Here is a 16,168-nt window from a genome sequence, read left to right on the forward strand (position 1 = left end):
GTTTTCTTCTTTGAGCAAGTTATGCCAAACGTTTGGTAAATCTCAGTTCTTGTGGGTTTTTTCGGGCTATTTGGCCATGTTCTAGAGGCATTTCTCCTGACGTTTCACCTGCATCTATGGCAAGCTTCCTCAGAGGTGAGGTCTGCTGGAGCTGGGGAAAAAGGGGTTTATATATCTGTGGAAAGACCAGGGTGAGACAAAAGGCTTTTGTTAGTTGGGCTAGGTGTGAATCTTTTCAATTGACCACCTTGATTAGCATACAATGGGCTGACTGTGCCTGGAGCAAACTCTTCTTGAAAGGTGATTAGATGTCCCTGCCTGTTTTGCTCTCTGCTGTTGCAATTTTAGAATTTTTTAATACTGGTAGCCAGATTTTGTTCATTTTCATGGTTTCTTCCTTTCTGTTGAAATTGTCCACATGTTTGTGGATTTCAATGGCTTCTCTGTGTAGTCTGACATGGTGGTTGTGAGAGTGGTCCAGCATTTTTGTGTTCTCAAATAAAATGCTGTGTCCAGGTTGGTTCATAAGGTGCTCTGCTATGGCTGATTTCTCTGGTTGGAGTAGTCTGCAGTGCCTTTCATGTTCCTGGATTCTTGTTTGGGCGCTGCGTTTGGTGGTCCCTATGTAGACTTGTCCACAGCTGCATGGTATACGGTAGACTCCTGCAGAGGTGAGAGGATCCCTCTTGTCCTTTGCTGAACGTAGCATTTGTTGGATTTTCTTGGTGGGTTTGTAGATTGTTTGTATGTTGTGTTTCCTCATCAGCTTCCCTATGCAGTCAGTGGTTCCCTTGATGTATGGCAGGAACACTTTTCCTCTGGGTGGATCCTATCTTGACTCTCGTGGCTTGTTCTTGGTCTTGTAGCTCTTCTGATGTCTGAGGTGGAGTATCCATTGGCCTGGAGAGCCCAGTTGAGGTGGTTCAGTTCATCTTGGAGGAGGTGGGGTTCACAGATTCTTTTTGCACGGTCTGCCAAGGCTTTGATGGTGCTTCTTTTTTGACTTGGGTGATGGTTGGAGTTTTTATGTAGATATCTATCTCTGTGTGTGGGTTTTCTGTAAACGGTGTGACCCAATTGTTGATCTGGTTTGCGGATGACTAGGACGTCTAGAAAAGGCAGTCTTCCTTCCTTTTCTTTTTCCATAGTGAACTGGATATTTGGTAAATCCTTTGTACAATGATCTATGTCCTCTCTAATCATAACTTTAGTTTAGAAAAATCATTCTCTTGAGCTCCAAATCTCACTAAGGAACCTCACCAGAAATGGGTTTTTCTGGCCAAATCATTCTTCCTTGGTTCAACAACTCCCTCTTGCAGGGGTGTTGATCAAGTGCAAATCATAATCTCAAAAATGGTTTTGCATGATTTTGATCCTTCATGACCTCTCCCCCATTTCCCTCCCCTCTCTTTTCATATGAACAAGAGATTGAGGGTAAGAGCTTCCATTTAGAACTTTCAATTCCATGTATTCTTCAGAACAGAATAGTACAACTCTAAATAACATTGTATGTCACTTTCCATTAATAGTTTCTGCATATTTGTTTGTAATAGTTTTCCTGCAGTTTCATATATATGAATGTTTTTCAGTTATGCCATGCACTGACTACATCCCAAGATTATCAAATGAATATACCTCACAGATGTATTCTACAAAGTAAGTTGAATGGTTTATTTCAGCATCTTCAGTTTTTCGTTTCTTTAAGGTACTTAATCTGTAAGCTTTCTGTAAAGGAGGGTATAACTACTGCCACCTAATCTGTGAGGAAAGCCGGGCAATGATCAATATCAGCTTATGAGCTGGTTTATAAAGGGACTATTATTTACAGAAGTATTGATAGAGTAGCGTTTACTGTCCCTGGCTTGACTTTACTTCTTATGCAGGCTGTTTGACTTAAGAGAAACTGTATCAGGCCAGGCTTGAGGAAAACAGTAACAATTTTATTGGAACAAGCAAGGTATAACAGATTTGATTGTTTCTTCACAAGAGGCATGAATCTTGACTGGTTACATTAGTAAGGTTTCATGAGTAACCTCAAACACAGACTTCAAGCGGTTTCTATACGCAGATGTATTTTTCCTGGACAACTGTCCCAACAAAACAAATAAGCCAAAAGGCCTATTCAACAGAATTGGCTCCCAGCCAAACCTTGATTCTTAACCCAGAATCAATAATCCCCTGTAGTTTTATCACTACCGGGTCCTTTCCTGTAACCCCTTTGGCCACAAATTTATTCCCTGAATCTCCACCCAGAGATTCAGTTTTCCCTGTAGCACACCGGCTACAGACTGCCACTTTCAAACAGCTGCCCTGTTAAGAGGCAGTTGGCTCCGCCCCCGTTGCTATGGCAACTCAGCTCAAGCCACCAGCCACCATCTCTAACAAAATATAATCCTACATACTTACCATTTATTAACTACTGTTTAACCAGCACATAACCGTAAGAATAAAAGTTACACATTGTCACACTTTCATATACAGGCAGTCCCCCAGTGACAGACATTTGACTTATATGCAACTCCTAATTACACATGGTGGTGAGACAGCAGAAAAGGAGAGAAAATCTACCCCTAGGAAAGGAAAATCACTTCTGTAAGAGTTAACATGGGAAAGAGGTGTCTCCACTGAAGCTTTATCACCAATCCTTGTCTCCACAACAACCCAAATTTTTCAAAAACCAACTGTCACAGGGACAGAAAGTGAGGTGAAATCTTCTGAACAGGGGCATAGACAGCAAAACAAACATGCTATGCAAAAATTAAAAACAATCTTCTCTTTTCTTTCTTTCTTGTGTCCTCTTTATAATTGGTTTTGTGACTTAATATTTGTTTGGATTTTATTACTGTATTTTAAGGTCCTGGTCATTTCTGGTTTCTTCTTTAAGTTATATATAGTTGTGCCACTTTTCAGGGCTCTTCATAAACTACAGGGTACTAAAATGGGTTAAATACTGTCCACCAGTAGAAAGCATAAATTGTTGATTGGTTTAGTTCTCATCTTTGTTTTGGAGCATGGACTATTCTCCACTCTCTTTTCAATTTAGCTTAACGTCTATCTGAGGTTGTTACAAATGTTACATAATTATCATTTTCAACAGCACTGAGAAGCTTATTTGTAAATCTTCTAGTCAAAATTAGATTTATTTTGAGAAGTAAAAAAAACTTTCCTTAAATTGATGAGGTTCCCAATCTTTGCTCTTTTGTATTCATGTATAATGCCTATGGAAGGTGATTTCTTAGAGCTTGTCTAGTTGGAAGCTGGGGCAAATTTCACAGAGAGGCTAAGGGACTAATACCTGATCCACTTGTCAGTTTTGTGACCACTACTCTCATGGATTCAAAAAAACTAAGACAAATACTGTGGATAATTCTCACCTACTTTAATTCTTAAAAGGAGTCTTCTTCCAGTTTTGGAACCCTAACACTGGCTTTTCAATGCAAATTGCTCTCTCCCACATTGAGTGAAGTGAGAGGGAACTTTCACTTTTGGCTCCACTCCTGAAGTCCCCACCTACCAGTTCTTAAAATTCTTACATTGCGGCAGTACTGCATTATCCAAAGGAAGGAGATGAGAGTAATAATATAATAATAACATTTTATTTCTATCCTGCCACCATCTCCCCAAAGGGACTCAGGACGACTCACAAAAGCACTGCAAGTACAGCATATAAAATGGACAATACATAAGCATATAAAACAACACATCATGCTATAAACAACAAATATACACAAACCTCATCTAGTAAGATTATAAGAATTCATAAAACGCAATAGAGCCTGCGGATAAAACTGGCTACCTTCAATTAACAATCCAAGTGCCGGTGTGAGAAATCACTAAGTCTTCAAATCTGTCCATAAACTATACAAGGTCAAAGGCCTGTCCAAAAAGCCATGTTTTTAAACTAGAGCAAAAGGCTTGGAGAGTGGGGGCTAACCTAATTTGTCTAGGGAGGGCATTCCAGAGCCAGGGAGCCACAACCAAGAAGGCCCTCTCTCTCATCTCCACCAGTCATACTTGAGATGGTGGTGGGACTGAGAGAAGGGTCTCCCTGGCAGATCTCAAAGCCCGCGCCGGTTCATAGAGGGAGATGCGGTTTCAAAGATAGGTTGGACCTGAAGCATATAGGGCTTTATAGGTGATAACCTACTTTTTGAATTAGGTCTGGAAACTTATCAGAATCCAGTGGAACTGCTTTAACGGGGGCATGGTTTGCTCCGTACAGCTAGCCTCAGTTAGTAATCTGCTGCCCATCCTTGCACTAACTGCAGCTGCCAAACTATCTTCAAAGGCAGGCCCACGTGGAGTGTATTATAGTAGTCCATTCTGGATGTAACCAAGGTGTGGACCACTGTGGCCACCATACACCTGTCTCAGGCCGTGTATATATTGTAATGTTGCTATTATTGCTGAGGAACAGCTTGAGGTTGGGGAAGGGAGAGCTTTTTTATTTCTGGAACAACTCAACAGTTCTTATTGCTTACTGACAAGACATTTCCTTTTCCTATTTCATAGGGCATATACACATGTTATTTCTGTACCCGTATCTGAAACGATGGCCTCATATTCCGGTCAGACTCAATACCAACCACTACAGCAATCACAGACTTACGCTGTGTATCCGCAGACAACCCAAGCCTATGGACTACCTCCTTTTGGTAAGTGTGTATAGAGTCTTCAGCCAAATCACCTTGAAGTGAGGATGTTGATGACGTTTGCATTTTTTATCCTTTTAGGTACACCCTTAATGTATTACACATATATGTCTCAAAACACAAAAGACTCCTTCAAAATGTGGGAGATATTCTGTGGATTTAGGTAGCTAATCCATTAATAAAGCAGATTGCATCCTCCCATATGAATCTACATGATCCAGACATCTCCAAAAGGGGGAATTTACTTTAAGACCATTTTCTCTACATAGGAAACTACTTTGTACCAGCTCAGCCTATTTGTCCATCTAGCCCACATGTGTCAAACTCAAGGTTGCGGGCTGAATGTTGCCCACCAAGTCATTTTACATGGCCCTCCATATACTGGACTACAACTCCTGTATTTCCCATCCGTAGACATCATCACGAGCATATGGATGTTGTGATGCAGTAACACCTGGAAGGCTGCAATTTGTTCTCTTGGAATTGGGAGAGAGGAGTTTGGATTTAGATACAAGGCTTGTGGATAGGATGCCTGGCTGTAAAAAGTCCTTTAACCTTTCCCCAATCTCAAAGCCACAAGTGCTATTGGATTGCAGTTCCCATGATCTGAAGTCCGCATGATGAATAATCAAAAGTGATGGGAGTTCTACAACATCTTGGGATCCAAACTGGGTGAAAACTAAACAGCAATTGCAATTATGAAAAAAAATATAGCTGGACCTGTGTATCCATGGATTCTCCCTCCATGGATTCAATTGCCCTTTGAAGGCAACATAAGGCTGACGTGGCCTTAGATTAAAATGAGTTTGACATACTTGATCTAGCCCTATGTAACAGACCATGCTGTATCTCTCAGAAGTTCTCTGTGTTTTCCCCCCAGTAAACACATGTAAGAAACTGAACGTGTCTGTGTTGCACTCCAGGTCAAGAAAAAGCCCTCTGACTTTAAAACACACCACATGATGAGTAAAGAAACAAGTCCTCTTTTATTGAAGCTTAGTAAATAGTCAGTAAAAATAAATGCTTGTAAAAAAAAAGAAAGAAGGTTCCAAAAAGTAATGTCAGTAAAATGTAATAACACAAAGCAATGTCCCCACAAGATATAAAAGCAATCCAAGACAGTGTTTATCTAGGCAGGAATCAACAGGAAGCAAAGACAATCCAAAACGCTAAAAATCTCCAGAGGAACAAGACCCCTTGAACAGGATTTCCATGGCACATGAATTTGATTTCCAAACAAAGCCTGATCTAAGAGGTTTTCCCTAGAAGCAAATCTTATATCCCAAATCCAGAAAATGGTTTCGCTTTCCCCCACACTTGCCCCTTATCTGACGAAGCCTTTCGGAGCAATGTAAATGCTGAGTTTGCTGTCGATCCTGGCTGATTTCCAGCTGCCTATCCTTCAACTCCCTAACTGGCTGCTCATTAAAATTTCCAAGTGTCAGATTGTTTTCCAAACCCAAATCTTGAGAGTTCACAGAAAGAGGGAGTAAACCATCATCCCTAGGCTCAGCAGGAATATTCTCATGAAAACTGCCCTTTGCACTGGGGCCTCTCTGTCATTGTCTGTATGAAAATCAATGACCAAACTATCTCCATATTGCACCTCAGCCTCGGCACCATCATTACTCTCATCGTAAGCATCATGATCCTGGAACACAAACACAGGCTGATTCCCAACAGTCTGCACCACTGAACGATTATCTCTCTCATGACCACACACCTTAACAGTTCACGTGAATCTGGATTATTTTAAACATAGTTGCCAAAATACAACAGGAACAGCGAATGAGTAGTATAGAAGGTTGTAATCTCTATTTGCACTATTTTTGACAGATGATAGAATAGGAAAGGTAGGAAAAAAAACTTCTCCAATAATGGATTTTAAAAACCAACTACATTTCGGGGAGGTTGGTTTTTTGGGTTATTTGTTAATTTCTTTGCTGTATTCTTGTGTTCCTCTCTTGCATATTCTTAGTAACAGATGATGATTGATACATCATGCAGTAACAATAAGGGAATGAGCTGCTTGAGAAATCAATCCTCCACACCATAAAATATTGTGTGCCAGCAGAGTAGTTCATTTGCTTTCAGAGGGCAGAACCTGTTTCTAGATTGTTATTCACATAATTGTGTTATTATGAAAGAACCACTGAAACACAGAGTAATAACTATAACAACAACACTTTATTTATATTCTGCCATATCTCCCAAAGGGGAGTCAGGGTGGATCACAGTACGCATACACAGCAAACATTCCATGCCTTTTTGAATAGAACAGGACAGAGACAGGCAGAACAGAAAGGAGGTATGTTGTGTCCACGTCCAGCTTTTTGATGCCTTGGATATTGTGTTTGAATCCAGCCACAGTGGGGTGCTGTCACTCCCTCCTCTATGACGAAGAGCCATCAGGACTTCCTCCTTCCTTTTGGTCACCAGGCATTTTCTGATCTTTTTCTTTATGGTGTCATAAAATACCTCCTCCACTTGTTTTAGCAGTACCTAATTTCTCTACTTACAGTTCAAGCTGTTTTCGAGCTGCTTAGGTAAACAGTAAGCTGGGCTGACAGTCAGGAGCTCACACCGAACAGCAACCTTTGCTGGTGATTTACCAGCTGTGTTAAAGCCCGGCCCAGTTGTGGTAATCATGTTTTTTCTTCAGTTCAGTAACATCTTCTTAAGCAATGCAAGCACTTTTTTTTTCTTGGAAAGGCTTGGAGATTAACTTTATCACATCCCTCTTATTTCTTTTAATGATTGGCTTGCTTTTTTACCTCTTTCTTCGTTTTCCTCTTTGATTCTGCTTTTACCCCCCTCAAGGCTTACCTGCACATACAAATTTAACAATTCCTTATCTTTAGGCAATGGGTTGTTACTTTCACAAACATACAGAAATAATTCCAGAGGAACACCTGGCTGGACCACAGCCAGTTTTGTTTGTAATTGGTGTAATTTATCTGATTCAGGTGCACTGTGGCCAGGTATGAAACCCGAGAGTGGTTTAATTCAGACTCCATCTCCAAGTCAGCACAGTGTTCTCACTTGTACTACAGGGTTAACCACAAGCCAATCCAGCCCAGCATATTATTCTTATTCCATACAAGGTAATATTCAGCATGTTTTTTTAATCTACATGCCTCTTCCTTGTAACCTGGTTCAGCAACCATGGAAAGAGTAGCATGTTTTGTCTTTGTTTTATGCATGCTTCTCTATGCTTTCTAAGCCATGCTTTCCCCTTCCTCGTAGTGTGCTTGTCTTTCTTCTCTTTTTACTGATTTGCACAGATCTGTCTGCTGCACTTGAAGAATTTTTCTGTGCTGTGTTTTAGAAATTTCTTAGAAATTCAGGAAAAAGAGTAATCGGGTCACAAAGGTCACATGCATGTCATTCTTCAGCATGTCCATGTTGGTTTCCTAGCAATGCTAGGCTAAAGTTGTAAGAATGCATAGGGAATACTTCTGTCGTTTACTTAATATATCCAGGTTAGTAATTGTTTACTTATTTATTTTAAAGGTTTAAACTTGTATTTAATCAAAGGAGCTCTAGAACTAAGAACCAGTGTGTTGTAGTAGTTGATGGGAGACAGATTCAGCAGAGCTTAGAATCACAGAATTGGAAAAATACCCACAAGGGATAGAATTGGAAGAGAGAGCAGTCCAACCTCTTGCCATGCAAGAACACACAATCAAGCAGTGCTAGCCTTATAATTGCTTTTCCCTCTGGCCTTGCACTAGTCTGGGTTTTTTTTTCCATCTCAGGAGCAACTTGAGAAACTGCAAGTTGCTTCTGGTGTGAGAGAATTGGCTGTCTGCAAGGATGTTGCTCAGGGGACACCCAAAGGTTTTACCATCCTGTGGGACGCTTCTGTCACGTCCCTGCATGAGAAACTGGAGCTGACTGACAGGAGCTCACCTCGCTTCCCAGGTTCGAACCGCCAGCCTTTCAGCCAACAGTCCTGCCAGCATAAGGGTTTAACTCACTGTGTTACCGGGGACTCCACTGGTCATTCTATGGTCGGTTTTGTCATGTGGCAATGTTCTTTCAGAGGAGGAGCCTGACTTTCTTTCCATGGTGTGGCTGTATCTGCTACACGGTGGTCCACGCTCTGGTTACATCCCGTATAAACTACTGCAATGCTCTCTACGTGGGGTTGCCTCTGAAGACTGCCCAGAAGCTGCAATTAGTCCAACGAGTGGCAGCCAGATTACTAACAGGAGTGGGGTACAGGGAGCATACTACTCCTCTGTTGCGCCAACTCCACTGGCTGCTAATTAGCTTCCGAACACAATTCAAAGTGCTGGTGTTGACCTATAAATCCCTAAACAACCCCGGCCCAGTTTACCTGTCTGAACGGATTCTCCCCTATGAACCATCAAGGTTGTTAAGATCTTCTGGAGGAGCCCTGCTCTCGGTCCCACCATCTTCGCAATCGCATCTGGTGGGGACGAGGGACAGGGCCTTCTCGGTGGTGGCCCCTTGTCTCTGGAACTCTCTCCCATTGGAGATTAGAACTGCCCCTTCCCTCCTGACCTTTAGAAAGTTGGTGAAAACTTGGCTTTGGAATCTGGCATTTGATGAGTGAGGCAATGGCTTTTGACCACACGGACAGATGGGGATGAATAGTGATTTTTATGTTAACGACTTGGCTTTATATAATTATATGATAGTACTTTAATGTGTTTATATTAGTGTATTATTAATGTGATGTTTTTAAACTATTGTGTATGAACCCCCTTGTTGTAAACTGGCCTGAGTCCCTCGTTGGAGGTGAGAAGACCGGTATATAAAAGTTCTAAATAAATAAATAAATACAGAAGGGAAAAACTCTACATAGGTGGCCGGCATCGCAATTATTTTTCCTGCAAGACAGATAACTTGATGAGCAGATAGCAGGATTAGAGGGAGGTAGCTCAGTGCAACAAGCAGGGAAATAGCCTTTAATTCTGCCACCATCACTAATCTGCTGTTTGAAGCATTTACTTCACTTTAATCTCATGGCAGCACCAGCCCTGGGCAAAGATATGATGAACTCTGTCTTTACCTTATAGCTGATCTGTTGATTGCATTACCTTTTTTCTTTGAGCTGTTTGTACTAAACATGGATTAACCATGTTGTTCTTCCCCTCGTTTTTTCAAGTACTTGATGCACAGATATCATTCCAATCAGAATAAAAGCTTCAGTTAGAATTAAAACCTTCCCTCCTTGCATTTTTAAAACTTGGGAGAAAACTTCAAGATATACTAAGTAAATTGGAAATCAGTGAGCAAGAGACATATGATATTTCTGCAAATCATGTTGAAAGAATACTTTAGTATCCCCTATACATAACAATAGAGCCCCCGGTGGCACAGTGGGTTAAAGCACTGAGCAGCTGAGCTTGTTGATCGAAAGGTCGCAGGTTCGATTCCGGGGAGCGGCGTGAGCTTCCGCTCTTAGCCCTAGCTTCTGCCAACCTAGCAGTTCGAAAACACGCAAATGTGAGTAGATCAATAGGTACCGCTCTGGCGGGAAGGTAACGGCGCTCCATGCAGTCATGCCGGCCACATGACCTTGGAGGTGTCTACGGACAACACTGGCTCTTCGGCTTAGAAATGGAGATGAGCACCACACTCCAGAGTCAGACATGACTGGACTTAATGTCAGGGGACTACCTTTACCTTTATACATAACAATTGCTGCTGTGTTTCTGAACAGGAATCCTCACTTTCTATAGACTCATAATTGGCTTTTTTAACGTGTGTGTTTTGGTAGGTGCAGGGAATGCTGTGGATGTAGCATATCTTAATTTCAACAAGGCCTTTGACAAAGTCCCCCATGACTTCTTGCAAGTAAACTAATCAAATGTGGGCTATGCAATGCTACTATTGGATCTGTAGTTAGTTAAGCGACCAAACCCAAGGGTGCTCACCAAAGGTTTTCATCCTGGAAAGAAGTGACTAGTGGAGTGTTGCAGAGTTTGGTCCTGGGCCCAGTGCTGTTCAATATCTTAACCCTAAACGGTTCTGGCCCAACTTAACTGTCCAAACGCATCTCCTCCTACAAACCAGCTAGGACATTAAGATCATCTGGGGAGGCTCTGCTCTCGATCACACCCGCATCACAAGTACGTTTGGCGGGGACGAGAGACAGGGCCTTCTCAGTGCCCTTCCTACAGAAATTAGATCAGCCCCCTCCCTGTTAGCATTTCGGAGGAAAGTGAAGACCTGATTGTTCGAGCAGGCATTTGAATAGGCAGTGTAACGAATATAGAAATATAGAACAATTGGATTATGAGACTGGATCTTGACTTTAACTATGAGACGATATGAGATGTTATATGATGTTTAATATATTGTTATAATGGTATCGTTTTGATTGTTTTTAACTGTTTTATGATGTTTTAAGCATTAAATTTTGCTATTGTGAACCACTCTGAGTCGCCCGAGGGCTGAGAAGAGCGGTATACAAATATAGTAAATAAATAAATAATTACTTGGATGAAAGTTTAGAGGGCATGCTTTTCAAGTTTGCAGACGGGATCAAATTAGGAGGGATAGCTAATACTCCAGAGAACAGGATCAAAATTCATAATGACTTTAACATATTAGAGAACTGATTGGCCAAAACTAACAAAATGCATTTCAACAAGAACAAATGTAAAATACTACAGTTAGGCAGAAAAATTGAAATGCAAAGATACAGAATGGGTGATGCATGGCTGGACAACAGTCCATATGAGAAAGATCTTGAAGTCTTCATGGATAACAAGTTGAACATGAGCCAACAGTGTGATGCAGCAGCTAAAAAAGTCAATGGGATTTTGGGCTGCATCAAAAGAAGTATTGTGTCTAGATCAAAGGAAATCATGGTGCCTCTCTATTCAGCTTTGGTCAGACCCCGCCTGGAATACTGTGTCCAATTCTGGGCACCACAGTTCAAAAGTGTTATTGACAAGCTGGAAGGTGTCTAGAGGAGGGCAATTGAACTGATCAAATGTTTGGAGACCATTAATCCCTATGAGGAGCATAGGTATGTTTAGCCTGCAGAAGAGAAGGTTGAGAGGAGGCATGGTAGCGATAAATAAATATGTGAAAGGGTATCACAAGAAAGAGGAAAGAGGCTTGTTTTCTGCTGCCCTGGAAACTAGGACTCAGAGCAATAGATTCGAATTACAGGAAAGGAGATTCCACTTGAACATTAGGAAGAACTTCCTGAACATATGAGATGTTCAACAGTGAAACTCTCTGCCTCAGAGTGTGGCGGAAGCTCCTTCCTTGAAGCTTTTAAATAGAGGCTGGATGGCCATCTGTCAAGAGTATATTAATTTTGCTTTTCCTGTATGGGAAGGGGGTTGGACTAGATGACCCTTGAAGTCTCTTCCAACTCTATTATTCTATGATTCTCTGAAATACTGGCCATGGAGAGTGAGATCTTACAGCTTCTCAACAGTATAATATATCTGCAGTAGATGGTCAGTGTAGATGGAGACGGCTAGAGAAAGAGTGAGTTGTTGTCTTTTCCAGCCGGATTATATGTCACTGTGACATTAAAAATAGGTCAGTGGCGATGTCTTGTAGCAATGTGAAGAGAGCTATAGCCAACCAGCTATGCTGTGCTTAGCAGAACATTGCAAAATACGTCCCTCAGCACACTTGCCATGTGAGGCTTATGTCACTTCATTCAGTGATGGTGATTTGTGTTTTTTCATTTGTTTGCATTTTGACTAATAAGTCATAAATCTAGAGCAGGGATGGAGAACCTTTTCCTATTGCAAGGTTGCATTAATGTAGCTCTAATCAAATAAGGCCACATTCACGAAACTTCAAGTAGATATACTTTAAAAGGTACATTATGTTGTAAAAATCTAATTTACTGTATATACTTGAGTATAAGCTGACCCGAATATAAGCCGAGGTACGTAATTATACCATTAAAAAACTGTTGACTCGAGCATAAACCGAGGGTGGGAAATGCAGCAGCTACTAGTAAATTTCAAAATAAAAATAGATACAAACAAAATTACATTAATTGAGGCATCAGTAGGTTAAATGTTTTTGAATATTTACATAAAATTGTAGTTTAAGATAAAACTGTCCAACTCTGATTAAACCATTATTCTAACTTTTAATGTAAATGTGCTTACGTATCCTTCCAAAAATAATAGAGTAGAATAATAAATGTTCTTCTAATAATAATGACAGAGTAAAATAATGGAAATGTAATAATAACAGTAGTAATAGAGTAAAATAATAACTGTAATAAAAATAATCACAATAATCATAATAGAGTAAAATAATGTAAATGTAATAAAACAATATTAATAGAGTAAAATAATAAAAGTAATAATAATAAATAGAGTAAAATATTAAATGTAATAATAATAAATAGAGAAAAATAATGTATGTAATAATAATAAATAGTAAAATAATAAATGTAATAAAATCATAACATAGTAAAATAATTTAAAAAACTTTGACTTGAATATAAGCTGAGGGGGCGTTTTCTTTTTTTTATGAATAATTTTATTAAATTTACTAAAATACAGCGAAAGAGGGGAAATAATTCTAGAGGATAGAAAAGTAGGACATTTAAAAATAATCACTACACCCAGAAAAAAGAGAGAGAGAAAAAAATCAAAAATCAAAAATCATATAGTCCGAAATTAAAAACTAAAAAAAACCAAAAAAAAAAAAAACCATGCAGAAGTTGGACTTCCTTCTGATACTGCCCGTACAGTCAGTTCTCTTAATCCATATCTTATATTTGTTCCAATTTATATCTTCTTAGTGTCCTCAGCACAATTATAAATGTTTATGTCTGATTTCAATGTAGAGCTGAGGGGGCTTTTTCAAACTAAAAAGGACTTAAAAACTTGGCTTACACTCGAGTATATATGGTACTTAAAATTTCTAAAAATGAAAAATATTTTTTTATTTTAAAGTTAACTAACCTTTTAATGACTTCGTTGTGTTTGCTTTTTGTTGGGAAGCATTTGAATATTTGGTTGCAGCATGAAGGTCTGTAGTTTCAGTTGATTCTTTAGTTCGGGTCTGCACAACGTGTATGGCCCGTGGGCGGGATGCAACTGGTAAGGGCTTCTCCTTCACTGGTCAGAGGAGGTGTGGAGGAGTGGCTTGCACATATTTTTTTAAAATCATATTGACCTTTTATAAGTGCCAAGTTGTGCATACCTGCTCTACATGGGTAGCAGTGATTTGAGACCTAAAGTGCATTTTGATTTGTATTAATTGGAGAATGTAGATTCACAGCCATAAGTGGTTAAAAAGGAAGAAAGCATTTTTTGGCATGGAAAGTCTGCGTATTCTACTGCATTATGCCATTTTTCAATTGGATTTCTCTTAGCATCAAACAAAACCTTTAAAATGTCATCTACTGAAAGCTCAATCAATTCCATTTGTAGTTTTTTTTTATGTGCCTTGGTGAGATCAACAGATGAGGCTAAAATGCTAATTTGAGTGTTTTGTCACAATTCTCAAAGTCAGTGAAGCTTTCATTACATTCTCCCATTCATAGGCATATAACGACTGTGTGGTTTTTTTCCCCTCCAAATGATTCATATACATCATCCTGCTTATCAATGTCTTCACTGATTGGAGAAAATATTCATCCAAAAATTCCTTTTAAATAAGTTCTTTGAAAAATGGTAAGTTTTTCAAAATGCTTGGATTTTTTTTCCCAGTTATCATATACACACCTGGCTTTACTTTGACAAAGGAATATTCAAGTTGTTTTGTTTTGACATGATATCACACAGAAATATAGAATTCCTATTATTGTTATTATTATGTTTATTTATACCCCACTTTTTCTCTCCACAAGGAGACTCAAAGCGGCTTTCTGTGTATCAGCGGGGAGTTGGGGGGTCACGAGGGGGTTTCAGAGGTGTCTCCAAAGACCATCAGATCATACAATATTTTCTGTTGGTCCTGGGGTTTCTGCATGGAAAATTTGGTCCAATTCTATCGTCGGCAGGGTTCAGAATGCTCTTTGATTGTAGGTGAACTATAAATCCCAGCAACTATAATTCCCAAATGTCACAGTGTATTTTCCCTAAACTTCGCCAGTATTCACATTTGAGCATACTGAGTATTTGTGCCAAGTTTGGTCCAGATCCATCACTGTTTGAGTCCACAGCGCTCTCTGGATGTAGGTGAACTACAACTCCAAAACTCAAGGTCAATGTCCACCAAACCCTTCCAGTATTTTCGATTGGTAATAGGAGTTCTGTGTGCCAAGTATGGTTCAATTCCATCATTGGTGGAGTTCAGAATGCTCTTTAATTGTAGGTGAACTATAAATCCCAGCAACTACAACTCCCAAATGACAAAACCAATCCCCCCACAACCCCACCAGTATTCAAATTTGGGTGTATCAGATATTTGAGTCCAATTTCGTCCAGTGAATGAAAATACATCCTGCATATCTGATATTTACATTACAATTCATAACAGTAGCAAAATTACAGTTATGAAGTAGCAGTGAATTTTTTTTTTTTTTTTGTTGGGAGTCACCACAACATGAAGACAGCATTAGGAAGGTTGAGAACCGCTGCTATATATAGACATCTTATAGATGTCTTTCAATGTCATATTGCTGATTCTTTTTTTCATAGAATTTAATTATTTGTTCTCACAGAGATAAAATTTTGGTTATCCCCTGTCCCTGCGATAACCAACACCCTTTAAAATGATATCGCAGATCCACACTGAAAATCTCATTGTTCAATTTTAGCAAGTTAAAAAACAGACAATGCAATATTACATTTGCACCAATGTAGTTAATACTTATAACTTGTTGCAAAGTGTGATTTAAAATAGTAGCTTTAGCACAGAGATTTTGGTGATGCAGTGAAAAGGAATGAGAGCGTCTGTTTCCATTAATACTTTTATTTGTGCAAGAATCTCTTCAGGGTTTCCTATCATGGAAGTTATACATACACTCAGTAAATTTACCAAATTCTGTCCAATTCTTGTCTTTTTCATGTGAGGAAGTCAAAAAAGGACAAGGCAATAGATCCATAGCTTTGAGAGTGTAGGTAATTTCCACTGTTGTCCTATCATTCTTCTGAGTTACTGGGGCTTCAGGGAGAAAAACATGTTGATGGGCTGCTTAGGAACATTTGACCAGCAGGATACAGCTTCCTCCTCTCTGATATAGACCATAAAACTGGATTAGATGAAGTGCAATCTGTGGATCATTTGAGGCTTCAGTGACATTGTTGTGGCTTTGAAAGCCTCTCTCCAAAAGTAGACATACTTTAAAATTTTTACAGAATCGAAACACGCTTTTCCAAACAGCTTTTGTGCCATTCTCACACTGTCATGTTATCAATGGAGCCCCTGCTGGCTCAATGGGTTAAACCCTTGTGCCAGCAGGACTGCTGTTGAAAGGTCAGCGGTTCGAATCCGGGGAGCAGGGTGAGCTCCCATCTGTTAGCCCCATCTTCTCATACGGGGACATGAGAGAAGCCTCCCACGGGATGGGCGTCCCCTTGGCAAGGTATTTGCAGACAGCC

At 39.8% G+C, this 16,168-nt stretch overlaps 1 protein-coding gene across 8 annotated transcripts in view; it reads left to right on the forward strand.

Annotated features, from left to right (window-relative positions):
- Positions 1–16,168, forward strand: part of LOC137095201 (eyes absent homolog 3-like) — a 129,547-nt gene that overhangs the window by 78,316 nt on the left and 35,063 nt on the right. For 7 of the 8 annotated variants that reach the window (XM_067461590.1, XM_067461592.1, XM_067461594.1 and 4 more), the window contains 3 exons: positions 1,590–1,656; positions 4,513–4,655; positions 7,619–7,756. In XM_067461590.1, the coding sequence (XP_067317691.1) occupies positions 1,590–1,656; positions 4,513–4,655; positions 7,619–7,756 (348 nt within the window). The remainder of the gene's footprint in view (positions 1–1,589; positions 1,657–4,512; positions 4,656–7,618; positions 7,757–16,168) is intronic. The other variant, XM_067461593.1, reaches the window with a different exon arrangement.

This window comes from Anolis sagrei, chromosome Y (assembly GCF_037176765.1).
Source record: "Anolis sagrei isolate rAnoSag1 chromosome Y, rAnoSag1.mat, whole genome shotgun sequence".
In the NCBI taxonomy this organism is placed as follows: domain Eukaryota; kingdom Metazoa; phylum Chordata; class Lepidosauria; order Squamata; family Dactyloidae; genus Anolis; species Anolis sagrei.